General features: G+C 41.2%; 1 protein-coding gene across 2 annotated transcripts in view; it reads left to right on the forward strand.

Annotated features, from left to right (window-relative positions):
- Positions 1 to 24114, forward strand: part of PINX1 (PIN2 (TERF1) interacting telomerase inhibitor 1) — a 68495-nt gene that overhangs the window by 7712 nt on the left and 36669 nt on the right. For both annotated transcript variants that reach the window (XM_065681881.1, XM_065681880.1), the window contains exons 4-6: positions 697 to 775; positions 4339 to 4431; positions 7146 to 7222. In XM_065681881.1, coding sequence (XP_065537953.1) covers positions 697 to 775; positions 4339 to 4431; positions 7146 to 7222 — 249 coding nt within the window. The remainder of the gene's footprint in view (positions 1 to 696; positions 776 to 4338; positions 4432 to 7145; positions 7223 to 24114) is intronic.

Raw genomic sequence — 24114 nt, forward strand, 5'->3', positions numbered from 1 at the left:
AGGTAGGGAAATGGCTTCCATTTCAGCTAAAGCACAATCTTTGTAACAGGATATTTGTGAAATCAGTTGTCACATCTGATGGCAGCATGTACCTATGCCGGTGACTCTGCAGAAGCTCTTGACCTGGAGTTTCTTATTTGTTGAGTGTTCTAGGAGCAAGTACCTGCTTGGAAAGGTTACAACGAATTCTGCAGACCAGCTGTTCTGAGATATTTTTTTTTTTTTGCTTCCTAGCAAATTACTGAAATACTTGCCTTTTCTTTATATCTTCTGCCCTGCTTCATGTCTTCTCTTCCTGATACAGTCACCTTTCTGACTGGAGTTCAGGTACACAGGTAGAGCAGAACATGGTCCTAAAAGTGCCTGTCTCACAGTCGACATCTCAAGTAACTTTGCTGGAAAAAAATCACAGTGCTGTTTCCTGCCTACTTTTGAAAACATCTTGCACCAATGGGGGACATGCATAGCCAACAGTAGCTCAGTATTAAGAACTTACAAACACAACCCTTACAATTACTACTCTTTAGAGTTACTGTAGCGAGCACGTGTGTTGCTTCTGAGGGTCCCTTCCACTAACCAGCATTGAGTATCTACGATTAAGTTACTTCTTAGAGTGCAGTCTTAATACTTGGTTTAGCAAAACTTTTGTTAGTTCTGAAGACTTTTGCCTTGTATTCATGTGGGTGATATTTACAGGACAACTGGATTGCTCATCAGGATGACTTCAACCAGCTTCTGGCTGAACTGAATAATTGCCATGGACAGGGTGAAACAGGTAGGTTCGTGCTTTGCTCAATCAGATGCTGGAAGCTTAGCACAGTTTCCATTCTCTGTCTTAAAGGCTAGCTGAGGCCCAATACTTTGGGGTGGTGATAGTCTTGCTGAGGTTGGCAACTCCCCCTTCTCCGCTGAAGTCAGTGGGAGATGAAGGACATGTCATCCGTTACCATGCTGAAGTTTTTCTGTATATGTTGATCTCAGTGGATCAGTTTTGCTCTCAGTCAGGTCTCTATTAAAGGCTTTTTGTTGGGGAAAGCAGACATAAAATTTTAAACTTGCTTATTTTATCCAGGGCCACAACATGTGGGATCTTTTGCTGGGATGTTCTACTGTAGCACTTGCTTCTTTATACAGCAGCCAGAGGCAGTGCAAAAGCTCACACTGCAATCACTCACCATTGCAATGTGTTTGCCTCCCTTTTACTAATGAACTGTCATATGTTGCTTCCATGCTCTGGTGGTTTCTTAAATACCTACTTTTCCTGTCCTGAGAGCTGCTTCTTAGCTTTTGACTCAGAGTTATGCATCTGTTTTGAGTGTGGTACAATGTGATTTTTGTCGCCCTGACGTAGAGCACAGAAGTGGGGGAAACTACACAAATTTCCCAAAAGGGCTATTTATAAGTCTTTTCATTTTTAAAAGCTTTGTTCAGTTAGACTTCGGTTTGTAAAAACTAAGCTATGCACAAGTGGTGGGTACAACCTTACAGAATTGTGCACATCAAATGGTTTATTATCTCTCCTTTAGTTAGGCTCAAGTTTAAACTCTGGTCATACATGTAAACAACTGTGTATAGGGTGTTGTTAAACCAAGGGCTTCTGCTTGGACAGAGCAGTCTATCCATGTGCTGCTAGTGGCAGAATTGCCAGCCTAGGGAGTCTAGCAACTGTTGATTCATTCACTCTTAACGTTTGAGCACAGAAGGTTTTCTAGGAGAGGGGAGGTAGAAAAAGGAGGAAGAAAAGCAGTTAGCAAGAAGAATCAAACTTGCTTTCTAATCCTAGACAACCTGGATTAAAATTCTGAACCTGATGCTTTTAAACCACTTTAAAATAGCTGTGTAAATTATCCTTGTGCATTGGAGCCCTGACCATGATCTTGAGGTCCACACAAGACCTCAAGTCCTGTAGTTGAAGTCCTCAAGAGGTAGAATAGCGTATCGTAAGGAAATTCCAGAAGTTCCTTTCTACCTTTATAGCTAAATCCTACCCAAGTTCCAACTTGATCCATGGGAAGATCAGTTAGGTGTAACTGGTGGGAAACCTGCAAACTGATGAGTGGAGAGCTGAAACGACTTGCCCAAGGACACAATGAGTCAGCACAGAGGAAGGTTCATTGAGCAAGGCTGTCTTGTTCCTAAATCTGTGCAGTATTCCCTGGGTCATTTCTATTGATGCAGAATGGCCCCTGACAACTGTATTTCTCCCTGGTTTACTCAGTTAATTTTCCTTCATCATTATATTTGCTGGGACAAGAGTTTTCAATCAGAGGACAAATTTGGGTGCACACTGAAAATTCCCAGCCAGAGTCACATTTAGTGATTTGCAGACTGCAAGCATTGCTCTCTGAAACTTGTTTTTTGGCAATTGTTTAAGCTGGCAAAACTCATCCAGATAGCTCTGCCCGCAGCTGTGCTACAGGATCAAATGTTACATTATTGGCCATCATCCAGTTTCAAGTTGCATTAAAAGTCAGCTGAAAAACTTCATTGTTCTTAAATAACTGGTGTAGTTGCCAGAGTTGGATTGCAATTAGGGATCGGGAAGGAAGGGCCCTGTGGTGGTTAGTATGCCAGCATTCTAATACCCTTGGTGCATAGTTTTAGCTTCCTTTTCTTTCTTCTTTTTTTCCTAGCTGATCACCTAATGAAGAGTTTTGATTCCTGGCTCTTTTGCTGGAATACTAAGTAGTGATGACTATGTCCCTTTCCCGTTCTTAAAATGGGGCAACGTGCTGTTCATGTCTGTAATATGCTTTGGAATATTCATCTGCATCAGATTTACTACAGAAGTGACACATGGCTTTTTGCTATGACTAAATTGCTTTAAAAATCACATGAATATTCCTGCAGTGCTTGGTCAGGATTTGCCAGTCAGTGGAAGACACAGGGATGTACCTACCTGTCCATTGCAAGTGCCAGCACGTTCCAGGATTGAAATTCCTCCTTGAAGGCACAAGGCGGTGCTGCTGTGCCTTTCGCTGCAAGAATAAAGAGGAGGAGGAAGCTCTGTGGAAATCCTTTGCTGTGTAATGTTCACTCTGTACAAGTGAATCGGAGAGCAGGCTTAAAGTGCCTCATCTCTGGTAAGGGTATTTTAGTTGTAATGCATACTTTTTCCACAGACCCCATTTATAGAGGATTTTCAAGTTGACTGCAAACTCCTAGCTAAAACTGGGTTTGCTAGTCTTTTGTCTTAGGGCTGGAAGAGTAGATCTCAAAGTGCTTTCTGGTAATTGCCTCTCTCACTGCAGGCTGTGGATTTCATTTGCTTTGTCACTACCTACCAAACAGTGAAGTGCTGTAATTCCAATGTCGGAAAAGCTTGGTTTGCAGAACTTTCTAGTGGTGGGATCATATGAAAAAGGTGACTCACCTTGGCCCTCAAGGTGTGGGTTGATTTCCCTATCATCCCAGTTGTCACTGGGAGAGGAAAAAAAACATCTCACCAGAGCAGCCTTTTCTAGAGTTACAGAGCAGACAATCCTATGGTGATTACTAATAAAGTAGTTATTAACCAGAAAGCAGGTTACCTGCTTCTGAGAACTTCTTGTAAATTAACAGGCTCTGTGGATTCAAAGAGTACATCCGTACCAGTAAAATAACCTGCCACAGCACAGGAACTTGATATCTTTAGTGTTAAATAGTCAGATTAATCCTTTACATGGTTTTGACCTGTACAAGCTAACATTCTCCCACATGACTGCTGAGTGAATTTGGGACTTAGCCAACCCAGAGGCCATCCCAGTGGACAGTTTAGATGCAGCCCCTCTTCTGCAAGCTAGGAAAATGAAATCATATGGATGTGGCAATTTGTTCTAGCTGGCCTCAGGGAGAGAAAAGCTCTGCCACCCTTTAATTTCCTTTCGCAGATGTATCAGACTGTGTCCAGAAAGTGACACTTTGTATAGTGTTAGAAGTGAAAGGCCTGTGGTGATGTTTTTTTTTCCCCCTTCTTTCTATCCAGTCAGGTTCAATATTTTATTTTGTCCCATTTCTTACATCTTTCTCAGACTGTGGCACTGGAGGTGTTTTGTAAACAAACAGCACAATAAACTCTGACTTAGTATTCTTTTCTTACTTTAGAAATGGATTTGCCTTTGACCTGGAGTACCTGTATCTGCCTTTTCAAATTACATTAGATTGGAAATGGGAAGGGAAGGGGATGTGACAAAAAGAAAAAATCAAGCAGTAACATATCTTGGACAAAAATTACCATACTTCCTTCAGTAATACATTGTGATATGTTGAGACTTGGTTTAGAGAGAGAAAGTTAAATATACTGATGTTTGGTGGTTAGAATGTCTCTGATAGGATTGGAACCTGTTTGGGTTTTTTTAGAGTCCTCAGTGAATAATCAGAAGAAGACATTCAGTCTGGAAGAAAAATCCAAATCTTCCAAGAAACGTGTCCATTATATGAAGTTTGCAAAAGGTAAGGAGAGTTCCATTGTTACATGAGCTCTAGCCAAGATCAGGAGAAATAAAAGTGTTAAGGTGATCTGTTGCCTTCTGGGGTCTAAATTTGGCAAGTAAAATCTTAGTTTAGAAATGCTGCCTGCAGCAACTTACTTAAAGTTATAATACGCTGTTCCTCAATTTTGGATGATTTTGAGTGGCTTTAAGCTGACACTGTTGAATAAACCAGTTTCTGTCTGAAGGAATCATCAGCTGAATAAAGGAACAGTAAATACTCTGAGTGATCTGTGTGTGGGCAGGGGATGGGAAGGGGAGGCAAGGGTGATAAGAGTTACTTGGGCATGTGCACGGTACTATCCTCTGCAATCTCCAATAACCCCTGCTAGGAGATCACATGGATAAGATCAGTGGTCAGATTAAAGCCAAATGCAGGAAGAGGGAAAACCCTCTTACATCTATCAGTTACTTTATGGCTAAATTAGGACAGTAGTTGGTGGCCACAAAAACTATATCAAGAACTTGTGGAGTTTTGAAGTTTCTTTCTTAGAGTGATTACATTATTTCAGCTATCCCTTATTTTGGCTCTTGACAGTTGTTCAGTCCCTTGCTCTGTTTCTTTAGTGACTGCCTTCCCCTTTCACATACCCATGTGCATATAGTATGTGTATACATGTTTCATGTGTGTATCGGATAGGATTGTTTTCCACTAATGGCTAATTTATTGAACTTAAAGCTCTGTGTGATGGTTTCACATACCAAAAGCCTCTGCTAAAGCAGAAGTAATCGATGTCTGAAGGCAGAATTCTGATATTGGGGTTTGGTATTTTTGAATAAATAATCTGGCCTTGAAGTCAACATGTTAACATGACCTGTTCACTTTACAACCTTTAACAATTGAATTGGTTCAGGGCTTACAAGTACAGAGGCCATGGCCTGTTTGAGGTAGTAGCAAAGAGGATTTATTTTGATTTTCATTTAACCTTTTACTAAAAATAGAGGGAAAAAGTGTCTTTTGAGCCAGTAAAATATGAAGGAGGCTTTTGTATTAACAGTATCCCTCATTTGTTTAGCTGCAGTGTTTCTATAAGGTAGGCCCCTGTTTGATTATGTTATACCCTCTGTGGTCTAAAACAGGGAAATTGTCCTTTTTCAGGGAAAGAGGAAAAGTTATTTGAGAAAGGCCAATGTTGTTGTGGCCCTTGTTGTTCAAGTCCGATCCTGCTTCCTTTTAGACTAAACAAGACAAGCTTACACAAAAGCGGGAGAAGGGAGCAGCGACGGCAGAAAATGCAGCTTCCGTTTTTGGTGCTGTTTTGTAGCCTCACTGCTGGAGGAACACAGTCCCCACACATAGCCTTAGCAGCCATGCTCATGTCTGGGAAAGACACACCAATATGAGGTTAAGACAGTAATTTTGATTGCTTTTCTAGTAGCTGTCCCACTGTAATGCTGAAAAAGGTTTGGACTGTCAGCTAAGTTTGTTTCGTATTAGAGAATGCAAAAAGAGGAGGGGGATGCGTTCAAGGAGGGAAGGCATGGAAAGAAAGCATTGGGTAAGAGGAGAAGCAGAATGATTGGAAGTGTTATGTTCCAAGCCTTGGCCAAGGTAAAACTGAAAACAGCCACCACTCCTCACCCAGCTTGCTTGGGTAAGTATGTCCAGGGGCTGGGCAGTGAGGCATCAGAAAGTTGGGTAGCACTTTCTTGTCTAGATTGATATGTCTGCTTACCCTTTTGGGCAGTTATGCATCCTAGAAGAAGAAACAGGTAGAATAGTCAGATTATCTTTTTAATTTGTCTATTACAAGTGCTTAGATTCATTTTGAGGTCAGTGGGTTTGGAATCAGAAAACCAAGTGGAGTAAGACCCCACTAGACTCCTAAGACGTTGGTCTGTCTGGGCTAATTTTGTTTCTTTAGCTTTTACTAACTGTTATATTTTTTAAGACTTTTCTGATATAAGTTGTGGGCAACTCAGTGTAAAGGTTTTTGCAGTCTGGAATTGGCTAGACTTTTGCTCATATCTCAGAATATCACATCACACCCTTTTGCTTCCCCTGCCATGCTCCATGTCTGATATTCAGCTGCCCACAAAATAGTCAGATGGGAATAATGGTCCTACTGGAATGCAGAGAAATTTTTGTTTCACCCTTGAAATTGTTTTAAGTTGGAATAAACCAGTGTGTTGCAGAGATGGAGGTTTTGCTTTTCAGAAGCAATTTCATGAATCAAAGTCTCCACTGAGTAAAGATGAATGTTTTTTTTTCACTGTATAAAGGAGCTATAACTCTGTAACTTTGTCAGAGATAGGGAATTCTCATGACAGTCTGAAGATGTGCAGTTTCTCCTTGAACTTTTCTCATGTGTAGGAGGTTACAACTCTTCTTTCCCTTTAGCATAGTGGAGGCTGCTTCCACATCTTGCTGTACCAATTGCAGCATCAAGTCAGGGGAAACAAGCTGTTGTTAAAGGTTTCCATGTGGGCATACACCAGCAGGTCATGGATGTCTTCTCACCAACCTTTGTCCCTACACACACGCACATATTTCCTACTGTATGTGGGAGTCATGGTCAGCCTTCATGTAGTGTCTTTGACGTTCTCCCCTTGATATTTGTTCCCCTCCAAAAAGAATTTCTACCTCAGTGGGTCACAGTTTGTGTTATCAAAATGTACCTGTAATCACCAGATGTGAAGGTTGTGAGATTTTCTTCTTCCTCTTACCCCTTTAAGGTAAGGATCTGTCTTCGCGCAGTGAAGATGATCTGTCCTGCATATTTGGGAAGCGACAGAAGAGTTTGACGGGACAGGTAACAAGAGGCTTCACCTTTCTTGTTTCCTTCTGTATTATTCCTTATAATAAAACTGTATTTAAATGTCTTTCCGCTGATGAGATCACCACATGGCCATTAAAAGCAAGGAGTCTTTTGCCGGTAAAAATTGCTGTTGTTTCTATGTGAAGGCTGCAGTTGGAGGGCTGTGATCTGAACTGTTAGGGAATGAGTTAATTTAATACATCACTTTGTGAATTATTATGATACAACTTCTGTAGCTTTAGGAAACTTGAGTGTTTAAATTTTACACTTGTTATGCAGTGTACATGGCAAAGTACATAAATTTTGCTTGATCTGAAAGATCCATAAATATCCAAAGTAAAATCTGACATTCAGTAGCAGCTGGCCAATCTCAGCAAACTATCCTTATTTCACAACAATTTGGAAAGGCTGAGCAGCTGCAAACAAAAGATTCAAAGATGGCTTGAACACTGATAAATATTAATGAGAAGACCATTTCCCCAACACTGTGTAATGAGATCAAGGTTTGTGCTAGCATTTATTTTCCTTTATTTATGTATTCATTAGCATTTTTGCACTTGCAGAGGACAGACTTGCTATTTCAAGCAGTATGGATGCCCTATCCCTGGAAGTGTTGCTTGGCCAGGTTGGACAGGGCTTTGAAGAACCTTGTCTTAGTGGAAGGTGTCCTTGTCTGTGGCGGGGGGGGGGTTGGAACTAGATGAGCTTTAAGATCCCTTCCAAACCAAACCATTCTATGATGATTCTTACTGGTATGTAAAATAGCAGATTTATATTGTGACATGGCTAACATATCCAGAAAAATGATTTCGAAAAAATAACATCTGGAAAAGAGCAAATGCATGTGTTGCAAGAATTGCCGTGTCGTTCCAGAGTTCTGTGTTATGTCTTGTCTGGAGGGAAAGATGGGGCCTGAAATTCAGAATCAGTGGACATTTCTGAATATATGTGTTTGACACCTTGCTTTTTGTACGGTGCTCTTGCAAATTCTGTAACTTCACAGTAGGCCACTGTGAACTTTGGGAGGAGTAGAGGAAGAATGTGCTAAGAGATCCTGGATAGTAGTGAAATGGGTGGCTCTGTAAATGCTAGGCAGAATGACAAGGGAGCTTGTTAAGAACAAATAGCAACCCACTGGGGTTTCTTCCCTGGATAAAACTCTTACTATAAAATAAATAATACTTCAGTGGGGTGTTTTGAATTGAACAGCTTGAAGGATTTGGTCTTGCTGTTGTCCCATATAGAGTTATAATTTCAGTGAATCTGCTATAGATTTTAAAGTTATTGATAGCTTTATTGGTGACAGGGGAAAACGTCAAGTGTGTTTTCTGAGTACTGTTCTCTGTAAGCTGCAAAAATACTGTTGCAGCTGATTAAACCAGGAAGTTAGAAGAAACATAAGAACTGTTCTGTCTTGTCTGCCATTGTGAAAAACAGTATAAGCCTTTGTCACAGGACACATAGTTTGGTTTGAAAGGCAGGAGCTTTGGAGTAGACCATCAGTCATAGCAGAACCCATCTTACCTTATTACTGTCTTGAAATAAGCATTTGAGGACTTCAAGTCCATGAGAGTTGTCAGAGGTGTCAAATGCTGTAGGTAAGCTTGCACCATCAGAGCCCTTTTGATTAACACTTCTAATCACTTGAATATGCCGTGGATCTGCTTCTTAACTCCTTTGCTGTCAGATCACCATGAAGCAAGACAAACTGTGATTTAATGCCAATCAACAGTGCTATGGTTAAGGGAGCAGATTTTGCCCACCCATGGGTTGTTCCAAATAGTTGGTCTCAATTCCTCTTAAAGGCCTACATCTTTTGAAACCGAAAAGATAAGTTTGGAAAGTGCTGTTGCTTCTCCTGGGACGTTACCCTGTAGAGCGTTTGTTCTTTTGTTGATAGACACTGCGGATCACGTGCATGTGTGTTTGTGCATGTTTCTGCTAATCCCTTGACTGATGCAGTGGTTAGCTGATGGCTACTGTACAGATTTCCATTTTTCCCCTCACTGAACTAATGGTTCAGGGTTCTGGCAAAAAGTCATAGGCTGTTCCTTGTTCAGCACCCACATCTCCACATGCAAATACAGGCAGGAGGTAATGTAATTTGGAGCTGTATTGCCCTCTTCTGGGTACCGTCTGCTGCTAGGCAGCAACAGGGAGAGAAAGCCAGAGGCAGCACAGTTGCTTCCCCCACCTCCTTTTCTTCACGGATCAGAAATCTGTGGAGTTTGCACAGAACAAAAATGCATTGCTCAGGCTCTCCAGCTCTGAGCAATTTCATTTCATTGCACCCATGAACTCTCATGATCCTTTTCCATCATGTTCCAGAGCCTGGTCCTTAAGGTGGCACAAATGGAACTGACCCGTGAGGATTTGCAGTACTGTTCTCCTTGTGTGTTTGCATTCTGGTTTGAAATCCCTAGGCTCTGGGCAGTTCCCTGATGTGGCAGAGAGTGCATTAGTGGAGCAGGAAAGTGCTGTCATTCTGCTGGAAGTGAGTTGATCATTTCTGTTCCTGTGTAGAGATAATGTAGGAAGAGTCCTGGTGTCCATCAGAGCCCTGTGGTATGACTTCAGGCTGTGCAAGGCTGCAGTCCCTTTTCATTGCAGCTTCTGCAACCGTTAATACCAGTTGTAAGCTGCTGACCCTGTTCAAAGTAGATGAGGACAGTTGTCATACTTACGTAGGTGCCGTAACTTCTACTGTCAATCTGATTGCAGGTTCCCAGCTGTAAGAGGTATAGTTTGAGAAGCATGCAGTATGGATTTGATTTGGACTGAATGGCTTATCTTGGAGTAGAGTTGTCATTCCACTTGACCTTTTGACAAAGATATTCACCATAATTCTTTTTCCCATATTTCTAGTTGTTTCAGTCCAGGATCAGAACCATCTTGAGTGTAACTTCATGGAATAACTTCATGTGATTACTGATATGGGAGGAGATCTGGGGGTCTGTATATCAGTCACCCTGCTCAGAGCAGGATCAGCTATGTCAAGCTGCCTCAGGACCTTGTCCAACTGTGTTTTGACTATCTCCCTTCCTTAAAGCCTCCAATTTAAGCCTGTGACAAAGCACAGTATGGATGAAAGAGATCACTTAAGGAGCAGAAGATGGGAACATTCTGGAATAACAAAATGCTTATGAGGTAAATGGGCTGAATTAGGTGGTCATTTGCAGTTCCATGGGCATCAGAGACACAATGAAAGTTATGTAAAGGTTTAAGGATGTATGCTTCTGATGGCATTATGGACAGGCTTGTCATCTGGAGTGTGCTGCAGAGCTTTTCTTATGCCTAAGAGCTGTTGTACCCACAACCTTTGAGCTTCTCTATTTCTACAAATAGCCTAAAGTGCAGTATATCCTCGCAGTGATGTTACATAGATGCTCGTCAGCAGTGTCATTGTACTAAGTCTGGCTGGTTGGCTGGTGTTTTACCAAACAGTTCTTAAAGATTAGGAAAAGGGGATGAGGAGGAAACAAAATCCAGGAAACTCCATCTGTGCTTGTGGTCAAATGGGAACTAGTGGAAGGACTCAAGGCTGGACCAGGGAGATAATCCTGGCTCTTCTGAAGTGCTTGTCAAAAATATGTCACCTCTGAACTGCTGCTGTGATAAATGGTATCTCAACAAATCAGTATGTCACAGAGATGCTGTTCCAATTAGTCATGTTCAGTCTTTTCTAGTATTATCGTTAGCAATCATTTGATGATATTGTCCTATGGAGTTCTTTTGTCCTGGCTTAATCTTAGCTGTTTTACCTGTAAAGCTGATCTCAGATTCACTTAACTATCTCAGTAACCTAGGACTGATCTGGCTAATGGATCTTTTCTCTTGTTTCACACTGACACTATGGCTGTAAGCGGGGATGTTGAAATTTGGATTATTTACCTTATCAAAGGAAGAGGGAGTTGGCTAGAGGATTGTAAAGATTGCAAAAGAGTGGAATTGCAAAGGATATGGAAGGAAATGCTCTTTGCTCCTAAGGGTTGAAAGGAGTTTCTCTAGAAGTACTAAGACCGAGATACTAGTTAAAGCTGTTGTTTTGATGGTTCTGGGATATGTGTTACTAATCATAGACACTTTTGCAGCCTTTAATTCTCCTGAATGTTAAACATAGTGGGACTTTTTAAATTATTATTATTTTTGCTTATCTTGTGTTCAGCTAAAACCTCCTTAATAAACTGTACAGGGACCTTTGCTTAAAAAACAATGAATAAATAAAAATAAGTAAAAAGAAAGAACAGAGGGAGAAAACAATGGCTGGTCTTGAGAGTGGGCCTAAATGGAAAACGTCTGCAGTTTTTCCCAGGAAGAGTAAGTGATCGAAAATATTGAATTGTAATTATGATGCTCTCTGGAGACCTCCAGTGAGGACCTGTTTTGCAGGGTAAGATGTGCCAGACTTTTTTTGCCCCTACTTTCCCTCTGATTTTCTCACTTGCTTATGAACACTTGGGAGCTGGGGAGACAGAAAAACAAATTCCATTAGTTCCTATCTGGTTGAACTTCCTGGAACCCCCACTATTTTTTTTGCTTCTCAGAATTTCCTTCCTCCATCCAGCTGTGTTTCCTGATGAAGCCTTATCACTGGAGAAAATGCTCCTGAGTGCGACTGAGGATTTGGGAATGAGTTACAGACAGTCCCAACTTGGTTGCTGAACAACATGATTCTGGCACTGATTTCACTTTGGGGGCTGGGAGAGTAGTTTTGATTTGCTTGTGCATTTGTAATAACTCAGTTTCAAATGCGTAGAAAACTGAATGTTTTGCATCCATCTCACTTCCATGTCTCAGGCCATTTGATGAGTAATCTGCTTCCTCCAAATTTTTGTAACTTGGACGTAAACCTGCGTATGTTCCCTTAAACCATCTAATCCAAGTAGCCCAAAAGTCTCAAGTTTGTGGTGATTTCTTCCGTGTTAGTCATTAGAAATGTAATTATCCACCCTGTTGCTTGTTCACTTACTTTTTTTTCTTAATCAGGAAATTGTCTTCTGACACATTTTGCAGAACTTCCTCAACTGACTTATATTTCCCAGCACTTATCAGAAAAGCATGTTGGCTAATCTTACGGGACATAACTGAAAATCCATTAAAGTCTGGACCTGCCATGGGCTTACTGAAGCTATGGCTAAACTGAAATAATTACCTATGCCTCAACTCTGCAAAATACCAGTCATGATACTGATGTTTGTGGGGTTTCACCATTGTGACTTTTCGGCAAGTTGCAAGTTAGTCTGCTGGGATTTTTTACCTGTGACAAAAGTCTGTTGCAGAGGTAGCATATAAATAAATTTGCTGTACCTTTTTTCCAGCAATGTCAGGGAACAAAAAGCTGCGGAAAGGAAAAATTACTTAAAAACTAACTTAGTTTTTTTTCACTGTTCTGCTTTGGAGGCCACAGCTAGCATGAGGTATTTGGGACTGAGAAGAACAGAAAAAGGACATCAAAAACCTGGAGAAAGTCCAAAAAGATTTAGTGTAAAATGGATGACAGGGTTAGAGGGCATGTCCTAGAAGGAGAGAGTGGAGGAACTGGATACATTCATCTCAGAAAAAAAGGCACAAAAAGATGACCTCTCTGCCTATAAATATCTGGGGGTCAGGGAGGGAGGAACAGAGGAAGGGAAGGGATAGTAATCAGAGTAGGCAAAAGCCAAGAATGGTACTGGGGGTGAGAACTTCAATTAGAAGAAGGAAGACACAAGCTTACTCTTCAACAGGCTTCCTTGCAGTGATGTCAGCAGGGCAGTAGAAGTCTCCTAAGGGAAATCCCAGCTCCTTAGTAAGTGATGCCAAGAAAAAAAGTTGAATTTAACGCTTTTAGGCCCGCTGGAATGGGCACAGATGAATTGGTTTAGGTAAAACATCTTCTAACAAGTCATTCTGTGACTGGCTCCAACTCTAAAGCTTGGTTTCCTGTGGTTGTGTTGTGCTTGGATTCTGTGTGACTAAAGGAGATGAGCTCATGCTGAAATCCCTGTCCATGTGCACGCTGATCTGTTGGCCTTCTCTGTCCAGCTGCCTGTTTGCATGAAATATGTGAGAGTCTTGATATCTTTGAAATACTCTGAGCTTCTTCTAGATTGGATTTAAAAGTTCCTGAAGTGAAAAGAAGGGCATGATGTACACAAATGTCTGGGCAGAATGATTATGGAAACTTTGCTTCCTTAAGAAATCAGAGTAAAAATGTAATTGGTGTCAGTGTGTTCAGGAGGAAGCAGTAGGAAAACACTGAGATAGTGTCTTTAACATGTTTCCTTCTTTTTTTATTATATGTTTATTGTCAAAAAGAAAAATTGCATTTTAAGAGCAAATTTATTTATATGCTACTTCTGCAACAGACTTTTGTCACAGGTAAAAATCGCAGCAGACTACACTTGCAACTTGCCCAAAAGTCACAAGGGTGAAAACCCACAAACATCAATATCATGATTGGTATTATTTTATAATTAGAGATTTGGGGATAAAATTCAGAGCTGCACAGTGCTTGTTGTTATATATGACTTGACCATTTCAGCACAGAACGGTGTAATGTGTTGCATGCCATAGGGAAGAGTGAATATATCATTTTGCCAAGAACCAAGGCAAATGAAAACATAGGTAACAAAATGTCGGATGGGACTTTGAGCAAACTGGTCAAGTGGAAGGTGTCCTTGCCCATAACAGAGAGGTAGGAACTAGATGAGCTTTAAGGTCCCTTCCAACCCAAACCATTCTAAGAGGCACAGGTGCCCAAACAGATGCATTCACTATCTTCAAAGATGGGGAAGATTTATGAAGCCAAACCCTTCCTAGACATACATGCCTCTTCAGTGATCGTAGGGGACATCTAAGTGAGGGGCGTCCTGTCCAAGAATGAATATTCTGAATGTATTCTCTTTCAGTGTAAATCATTCCTGTAGGCATGTGATTACTGCTGAACCCTCTTGACCTATTCAGTTCTTGTCAAGGCTGTATTTTTAAATAGTTTTTTTAATGTTGGTTAATGGGAGGAGGCAGGTGAGCTAGTGGCAGAATCTGCAAAGCAACGTAATGGTGCTTTTACATCTTTGATATCCTCAGGAACCTGCTTCTGATTAGAAAGGTTTCTGTCAGCCTCTTGTTCACTGCTACTTTGATGGGCATGTCTTCTTACAGATTTTTAGTGTCAATATGTAGAAAATGGTAACACTCCACTTAGTGGCTTAGTTCTCTTTGACTTGGATGGGAGCTCACTGTTCTGCAGCATCAGTGTTGAAGGAAATCATGAGGTTTTGTCTGTTTTGCTCTTTCTTCTTGACCAAAAAGCCCCAAAGCCAGCACTTAGCAGTTGAAGGTCTTTGGCCATGCTTGAAGGACAGCCAGGAAAATCTGGTGGCACAAACTCACCAGGAGAACAGCATGGCAATACAGCTGAAGGGCTGAATATATTTTTGGTGTACACAAGTGGTACAGGTAGAGCCAATCTTCTGGCTGCATAGACTAGCTGTTACCTTGAGCTGGTAACTTGTATCACTGTAAGTCAGCAAAAACAGTGAATAGCAAGTCAGAAAAAAACAGTGAATTAGGCTCCAGGTGTTAATTTGGGCCATATTTTTAATACTTCTCCATGTAGATGTGATTGTTGCTGGAGCACTGGTAAAAATGACTTTACGCAGCATGGTGTCCTGGCAGTGCTTTTGATAAAAGAAGGAAGAACAGAGTATTGATGTTTTGTTGCCTATTCTATAAGCACCTTGTTAATCATCTGAGGATAAATTATTGCTGTTCAGATATCAGCAGAGAGGGCAATGAGGAGGTGTCTCCCCATCTTGAAGAAATGGTGTTTTTTGTTTTTTCATTGGAGAAGAGTCTTGTCTCTAGTGTTAGTTCCTTGGGGGGGTTGTTAGGAACAGAAAGAAAACTGCGGGGAGCTCTTTTGATTTATCTTCTCTCCTTCCCTTTTGGTCACTGCAATAGGCTTAAAGAGCCGAGTTGGCTTTAATGTGTTACCATTAGAGACCATGCATTAGCTGGAATAAACCATCATGCCTCACAGTGAAAAATATCCCTTGATTGGCTAATTAATCAGTCAAAGGGGAATGACATGGCCCTTGGCTTGAGGGACTCTGCTGCACAGGTAAACAGGTCATTGATAAATGGTTTACCCACAAATTCATATATCAAGAAAACTTAGTCATTTTTTAACTACACTTTGTGTGAAAGCTGCACTGCATTTTTGGAGGTATATTTTTGCTGTCCTTGCTTTTTGCATTGTGGGAAATTTTAGGTTGAGAAAGTTTTCAAGAGGAAAAGCCCAAACAGAACTTTGTTTTTATTTTAGTTTGTGTGTCTTCTGAATTGTAAAAAAAACCCCTCAAGGGTATATTTTCCCCCAAAGCCGGGGGATCATTGTTATGGCTTTGTATTGAGATAGAGCAGGTATCTAATCAGAACAGCTCACAGCTTTTTGTCTTTTAAATATACTGACACTTTTCAGTGGGTTGTATCTAGTCCTCAGGCACTGCATGAGCAAAGCTGACATCCATAAATAGGTCTAATGAAATAATTGGGGAAAATATAAGAAGTGAGATGCAGGCCTGTGTTGATAAAAGACTTCATCTTACCCAGTTCAGTTAGTACTGGTTTTTGGCAATTATATGCTGAATCTTGTCATCTGTATACTTTTTAACACCTTATCCTGAAAAGATGGTTCCCCAGTGGGATTCTTCCCTAGAGAATTTAAAAATTAAAAAGGGAGGGTGGAAATACAGCTCTAAATTAAATTGCATAAAAATGTGCTCCAGAACCGCTCTTATATGTGGGGCGTGTATATAGGGTTAAAGCAGTGTAATCATGTAAGGAACCATAAAACAATAATGTTTGGCACAGCTGCTTAACTGGGTGCACAAACCATCCTAACTGTGCTCTCTTTCTCTCTTTCTCTCTCTTCCTCTCTTTCTCTCTCTCTCTTTCTCTCTCTCTTTCTCTCTTCTTTCTCTCTCTCTCTCTTTCTCTCCTTCTCTCTCTTTCTTTCTCTCTCTCTTTCTCTTTCTCTCTCTCTCTCTCTCTCTTTCTCTCCTCTCCTCTCCTCTCCTCTCCTCTCCTCTCCTCTCCTCTCCTCTCCTCTCCTCTCCTCTCCTCTCCTCTCCTCTCCTCTCCTCTCCTCTCCTCTTCTTTCAACTGTGAGAAAGCAACGTACTAATACCTAAGAATATGGGCTTGGCTACTGAGGAATCCAGTTAACCTTATTTTTGTCATGTGTAATCCCTTCCTCCCAAACAGCCCCTGTCATGAGCCTGAGCTTTATAGGACAGCTTTGTTTTGTTTTTCCTTTTAAAAATATTTGTCTGATCAAAGAGCTTTCTTTAAAAAAAAAAAAAAAAAATTCCAGTGCAGTAGTTCAAAACAAGGAAAAGTGCGTTTTTTTTGATCCTATCATAACAGGATTTGTATATGGAAGTGTGAACTAAGCAGGTGGCTTCCTGTTGATTTTAAAGCCAGGTGGGCAAGTTCTTGACAACGAGTTGATCTCGCAGGCTGCTACCTGCCCTGCTTTTGCTAGTGTCCTTGTGCAGGAGTATGCTGCATGCTCTTTCCTTCTGCTGGTGTAGCACAGAGCCATGGTGATGTTCCTTTGCACAAAAGAGCTTATTCACAGAATCACAGAATCCCAAGGGTTGGAAGGGACCTCAAAAGATCATCTAGTCCAACCCCCCTGCAAGAGCAGGGTAACCTACAGTACATCACACAGGAACTTGTCCAGGCGGGCCTTGAATATCTCCAGTGTAGGAGACTCCACAACCCCCCTGGGCAACCTGTTCCAGTGCTCTGTCACTCTTACAGTAAAGAAGTTTTTCCTGATGTTAACGTGGAACTTCCTATGCTCTAGTTTACACCCATTGCCCCTTGTCCTATCACTGGATATCACTGAAAAAAGCCTAGCTCCATCATCCTGACACCTACCCTTTACATATTTGTAAACATTGATGAGGTCACCCCTCAGTCTCCTCTTCTCCAAGCTAAAGAGACCCAGCTCCCTCAGCCTCTCCTCATAAGGGAGATGTTCCACTCCCTTAATCATCTTTGTGGCTCTGCGCTGGACTCCTTCAAGCAATTCCATGTCCTTCTTGAACAGAGAGGCCCAGAACTGGACGCAATATTCCAGATGCGGCCTCACCAAGGCTGAGTAGAGGGGGAGGAGAACCTCTCTTGACCTACTAACCACTCCCTTTCTAATGCACCCCAAGATGCCATTTGCCTTCTTGGCCGCAAGAGCACATTGCTGGCTCATGGTCATCCTCCTATCCACCAGGACCCCCAGGTCCCTTTCCCCTTCGCTACTTTCCAGCAGGTCAACCCCCAACCTGTACTGGTACATGGGGTTGTTCTTCCCCAGATGCAAGACTCTACACTTGCCCTTGTTAAATTTCATCAAGTTTCTCCCCGCCCAACTCTCCAGCCTGTAGTGCAAGATGACATTTGGAATTGATGTCTTGAATAATGCTACTATGGGAATGACAGGAAAATAGCGGCATGTGTTCTCTCTCAGAAATCAGGGAATAGACTACGTTTTATTACTAAGGCAGCTGCTGGATCCACTCAGCCTGCAGAAGAACTGGATGTTCATAGCACAGGATTATTTTTGCTAACTTTTGAGTGATTAAAGGGTGTCTAACCTCTCTCCAGAGGTATCTTCTGATTTTGCCTCATTAAACTGACTATGAAATTGCTAGTTGGTTCAGTTGTATTTAACAAACCAAAAGTTGGACCAAAGTAAACGATTCAGCCTGAAAAAGTGCTTAAAATCAAAGAAACCAGCTTTTCTACTTCCAGTCCTGTATTGACTTCTCTACTGAATTGTTCTTTCTTCAGCTGTGAGCAGTTGCTTTTTTCCTCTCCAGTCAGGAGAAATATCTAGTGCTGGAGTGTGCCTAAATGGTAAAATTCCCCATCAGGGTAACCTTGAGAATGTATGAAGCACTGCCTCCTTCCTCTGACTTCACTTCAGCTGCCTAATGTGTTTGAAAAGTTTGGCGATTTGAAGTTAATTTGGGTACATTTGAATTTTCTGAAAGTAATAAGACAGTCAAGAAATCCATTGTCTGTGTTCTTCTCTACATCTACAGCTTCACTCTGCAAACTGTCATCAATCCCAGTGAGTTTTCTTTCAATAACTGTGGTATTGCCTTATATATATAGCCAAATGTGACCTGACTAATCTCGCTATTTCGACCATCTGCTAATAACTGCGTGTACCCCTCAGCTAAGAAAATAGGAAGACTATGATGGAGAAGATGACCATGCCATGGGATAGTAGTTATCTTCCCTGCTCTGTTTCCTTTAGCATCATCTTTAAAATGATACACCTTTTGCCTGTCCTGGTGATGATGGCTTAACTGTTCTCACAGAATACGTTGAGGGAAGGACCTCAGATTTGATGTTGAGGATGAATATTGCCCAATTTTGATTGCTAGGCCAGAACGTGTGTTGCCGAGAGGAGGGAGCAAGGAAGCAAGGGTCTTAACAGCTGTATTAAGCAACAGAAAAGGCAGCAAAGGGGAACTCAAGCAAACCTGAGTTTTGCTGAGTTGGAAAACATTTTGGTACTGTACTGTATGAATTCTGAAATTTCCGTGCACGTAACAGTGTCTGAACTCTTCTCTGTACTGGATTAAAGGATGTGACGTCTGTCTGCTGTGTGTAGTTTGTTCTTTCTCTCCTTGGGGAAAATTGGTCGTGCATTCAAGTGTTTTGATTTGGCAGACTCTCAGTAATATGAGCCCAATGGATATTAGTGAAGACAAGTTGAAGTGTGCTCTGGCATTGGAGCAGAAGAAGATGCTGTCTATGGAAATTAATTTCTGTGAAAGTTTGTTGTAGTCTGCAATGGACCTCTAGAAGGTTCTGCAGGTTGTAACCTGCTGGTAGAAAATGTTCATGTCCCTCAGGATCCAGAATCACCAGGCTGTTTTGATGACCAGCTCACTCTTACTTCAGCTGAAGTTAAGCACTAATACTTTGTTGGATGGCTCTTACACTGAATTTTAAGCTCCCATGAGAAGAGCAGGACCAGGGATAGCAGATGGGACAGAGGGTGCGAAGTGTGGCTGTCCCCGGGGTTGAAGAGTTCTGATAATTCAGTTCGTTCTTACTATTTCTCTTTAGTTGAAGTTTATTTTAAATTTTCTCTGTTCTCACCAGAAGTTGATTTCTTCTGAGTGCTGGGACATGTTGACAGCAGCAGAATTGAACCCAGCCCAGGCTAGCTAGATCCTGTGTCACCTGTGTTACAGGTTCTTTTTCAACAAATGAAGAGAAGATCAAAAATATTGTTTGCCCTAAAATCCTGGTTTCCAGAATATTGAAGAATTTAAATGTCACTCAGTGGTTCAGTACTTGAAAGAAAATTATTTATTCTCACTAAGCTTGGGAGTAGAAGAAAGTTACTTTAGTACAGCGAGTTAGTCAAAGGCTAATGCTAATTAGGAAATGCTTTCTAGTTCACAGAAAATACTATCAATTTTCTTTGGAAAATTTCTTAAAAAACTATTTTCATTTCGGATAGTCACCTTGTATGTTTTGCAGTGAACATGTGCAGTTAGAGAAATAGGAATTACCACAAACACCTTGTTGCGGACAAATGCAAGCTTGCATGTGCTTTTTTATTATTATTCATTAGACCACTATATCTCATAATGGGGTAAAAATCTTACATGAGTAAAAAAGTAATCCCATTTTAGTTACTTATTGTTTCAGGTAACCCATTGTGTATATATATTTGTTTGATGTCTCATTAATATGAATATGGTTCGTATATTTCTTGAAGAAAAAGAGGAACAGTGCAAGTGATTAAGCAGGAGTTTTTTGTTGATCCTTCCCACCTCTCATCTCTCCTTTAACTCTTTAACTGTATTCAAAAGCCACCTTAGTCTGTACCAAACACTCCAGAGTGCCTGGAACACTTCCTTGGTTTAGCTGTTACTGGGTAGAATAGTCGTCTTGATAGCAGTAGACTTGGAATTTCTCTACAACTACTAATGTTTTAAGGCACCAAAAAATTTGGTATGAAAAATGTCATAGCAAGCAGTAAAGACAACATCCTGAATTCTGTTTTGATGTGCGGTATATCAGGACCTACTAATTCTATATGCCCCTGCTGTCACATTCAGGCAAAAGCTGTTTCCTCCAACAATCCTCGAATTAGAGCTTCAAATCTTTATTTACTTACCTGGCTCAGCTTGTCCCAATATCAGCTCCTTAATCAGTAAGTAAGCAACACATTTAGCCCAGTGGGTTATGAAGTTTTCTAAGTTATCTTCCTTTTCTATGTTCTTTATCTGTCCAATAATAGCAGCAGTTCAAAACTCAGATTGTCCCATGAAGGCTACCATAATAGTCTGCTTATATAAACCTTTTGATGCTACTCAGCTTGAATCTGGGACAGTGATATAATCAAACCCATGACCGTCGTGTTATCCAGTCCTCAAATTTGCTTCTACCTTAAAACAGTTCTCCTCCTGAACTGAAGAATAAATGTGGGGAACGATTCTGTGTTGGCCAAAGTGACCTAATTGCAGCCTCTCGGTATCTGTATCTGCTGCTGCTGAAAGCTTAGGCATTCATTTACATTTCATCTTAAAAGCAGTGAGAATGCTGGGCCAAACTTTGAGGTGATGAGAGAATATTGTGTAATCTTACACGTCAGCAGGCAACTGGAAGAGGAAGTTTTTTGTTGTAACTTGCACACCAAGAAGTTAGAGGGCAAAATGGCCCTATTTTAACTTATGCTTTGTTAAGCCTTCTATTAATCGCTGCTTGTAAACTCCTCTCTCCCAACCTCTTTGGATTTGAGCGTGATTTATCTATAGAGGACATCACCCTACAGTGAATCCTGGGAATATGGCTCAGGTGAGGCGCAGGCAGCCTGTAGGCAGGGCTCTTTGGTTAGCTTTCCTGCTCACATGCTGTGCAACCTTGGTTCAGGTTACTTCTCTGCATCCCAATTGCACAGCCGCTAAATCTGGGGATGATTTTTGTACCCCATGTAGGTGGTATTAGCCTGATTTGTGTTAAATGTGTAATTCTTCATGAATTGCATTGAAATATTTAGATAGTGAGAATGTTTATGTACAAAGTATATCAAACTGATGGCTATTTCTGCAAAAGTAGAAGAAATGTGTTTGAAGTGTACTGTATGTGCTTACCTGTTTACCTTTTGAACCTTACAGCCATAGTGCTTATAAAAGCTATATTGTGGTTTTAGGACATTGTAACTTAATTAAACTTTCAGAGATTCCTAAAGCGTGACTGGCTCCAGCTTTTCTGAAATCTCTGCAAAAAGCAAGGCTGTTTACATAAAATCTGGATGGGAGGGAGGTTGTGCTGCAGAGCATCATGTTACTTGTACAACTTGAGAGCAAGGGTATGTAACCCTGAAGATCTGTGAATCTTGGAAAGTTGAGGTCAAGCAAGAAGTGTCTGCCTGCAGGAGTGTTTGTGTAAATGGTCACTTCTGGTCAAGCAGCCCTTGTTTTGACAGCTAGTACTTAATGTATCATTTGGGCTGCTGATTCTGACATCCATTCATTACAGCAGGCCTCCTCTGACCAGCACTTACCAACCAGAGCACTGCGGGTTGTTTTCTTTTTCCTTTTTAATAAGCCTAGTGTTTCTCAGTTACCAAATGTCAAAGGAATGCTGTGTGTAGCAACTGTTATGGATCGCATCCAAACGCACAAAATATGGCCTGCTCCTTTTTCCTCCGTTGTCGTAGGGAAATGGGTGTCTCCAAGAGACGCCCATTGGTATAGTCCTTGCTCTTCAGCAACAAAAGTCTGGGTGTTCTGATTTTAACACTCACTACTAGAAAACAGAGGTTTGTCACTCCTGGCAACTGACTTTACAAAAACACTGATAACAATAAAGGGCTTCATGCCCAGTCCTGGCTTGTGCTTGCTTTCTGGGAATCTTCCAGTGTAGTGGTGATGCTGCCCCTCTGTTTTAACCCACAGAGCTGTCCCTGGATGGCAGAACTCACAGTGTGGTTTGTAGAGCCTGTCTCGTCACAGATGCCTTCTGTACCTCAAAGTCTGGCAACTTCATAGGCTTGGTAGTATCTAAAGCCTTGCAGGGCTATTGCAAATACTGCTCAAGTCACAGGATTAAAGTTCATTCAGTCTTGAAGCTTCTTTCTTTCCTGTATTAGTGAAACAAAATGCTCTTCACCTGAGCACAGAAGAGCTTGGGTAAATTTATGGGGATGTGAAGTTGTTTATGTTCCCTCCTGCAGTCTGCTGAATTAAAACAGCATACATATGCCTTAGCCACTAGTATGCAGTGTGGCTTCTTGGCTTAATATATCAGCAAGGTGGCTTTGCACTATATTAATTGATTCACAGGCAGAACATTTTCAGTGCTGATTTTGCTGTATGGGGATGACGGTAACCTTCAGCAAAGAGATGTGCAGAGCTGGGTTGGTTGACATCTTCAGCTGCAAGATTTGCTAGTGTTCACCTGTCAAGGTCCTTGGACTAGCACTGAGCCTAGACCACTGTGGGGCAAAGTAGAAAAACACAGGTGGTATTCTTGAAAGAGCATGAGAGCGTGGCAAGAATGGCTGGGAACTGGTAGCACTCTCAGAGGAAGCTTGCAAGGTTCTTTTGTCCTCATAAGTAACCAGTTTTTCTGAAACCTGTACTGTCACACTGGTAGGAAGATTCTCTGCCTTCCTCGCTCTGAAGTCCTTGGAATTGAATATGAGATTGCTGTCAAAGGAGAGTCATGGGGTTTAAAACCACTTAAGGGCCCTGATACGCAATCATCTTCAGGGTGTCATGCAAGTGGTACCCACTTAGCTTTCTTGTTTTGTCCTTCAGGATATCTTGTTGCTGTGGAGATTTGCTGATAATGATGGATTCAAGACAATATTCTCCAGTTGTTTCAGAGTTAAGCTAGATGCCTAAAGTAGGAAGAGATTAGTCCTAGCCGAGAGGTTAAATATAGTCATGTAACATCTAAGATGCAAGGGAAGAGAAAAGCACTAGTGAAGGGCCATTGAACCCACGTAAGGTATGACCTGTGTATTTGAGAGTCACCTCTGTCCATTGAAAATGATGGTTTTGGACTCTGGATTTAAAGTTTCCCCTAAATATAAATATTTGGAATTGTTTGAGTTTCGGGTCCAAAATTCTTGGAATACATACCTATATTGCAAATATATAGAAGTTTTATATTTTTTTATTTTCCATATGGATGCTTAGATTGGACATTGTGTGTGACAGTTTCTATCTTACAGATTCGGTACTACTAAAATTATTCAGTATGCAGAATGTGCATAGGGCCTCAAGGAACCTTGGAAGGGATCACATGTATGCAAATTTTCATTTCCTAACTCTACCATAGACAAATGATCCTTCTCTCCCTCTTTCAGAATCACTTTCCCTAATCACTACTGCAAATAAAAATAGCTTTATGCAGGAGATCAAGCAGAAAGCCTTGCTAAGGCAGTAGGTTTATATATGTCGTAATTTATAGGCCCCTTTTTCCCAGTGTGCATCTCTGAATGGGTACCCAGCTCTTATTAAGGAGGGCATATTATTCACTTTTCTCTAACATTTGGGAAAGCGGGGCATGCTCCTCTTTTGAAAATCATACCAGCTCCTTTATCACTGCCAGTCACAGTCAGCAACGCTACATTCCCAGCTTGACATGAAGGAGAAGGTTTGGCCTGAATAAATATAGTAGATAAATGGTCTTTCTGTTCCTCGGAAGAATTTGGGCCACTTCTCAAAGTTGGTGCCAGAAGTACAGTAGCAGAGTGGCATGGTGAAAGTTAATTGCGCTCAGATTTTAGTTAAAAGTCTAACTAGCTTGTCAGCTTTGAATTTATATTTTTACAGTTCACTAGGGAGTGATAATAG

This window comes from Lathamus discolor, chromosome 5 (assembly GCF_037157495.1).
Source record: "Lathamus discolor isolate bLatDis1 chromosome 5, bLatDis1.hap1, whole genome shotgun sequence".
Classification (NCBI taxonomy): Eukaryota; Metazoa; Chordata; class Aves; order Psittaciformes; family Psittacidae; genus Lathamus; species Lathamus discolor.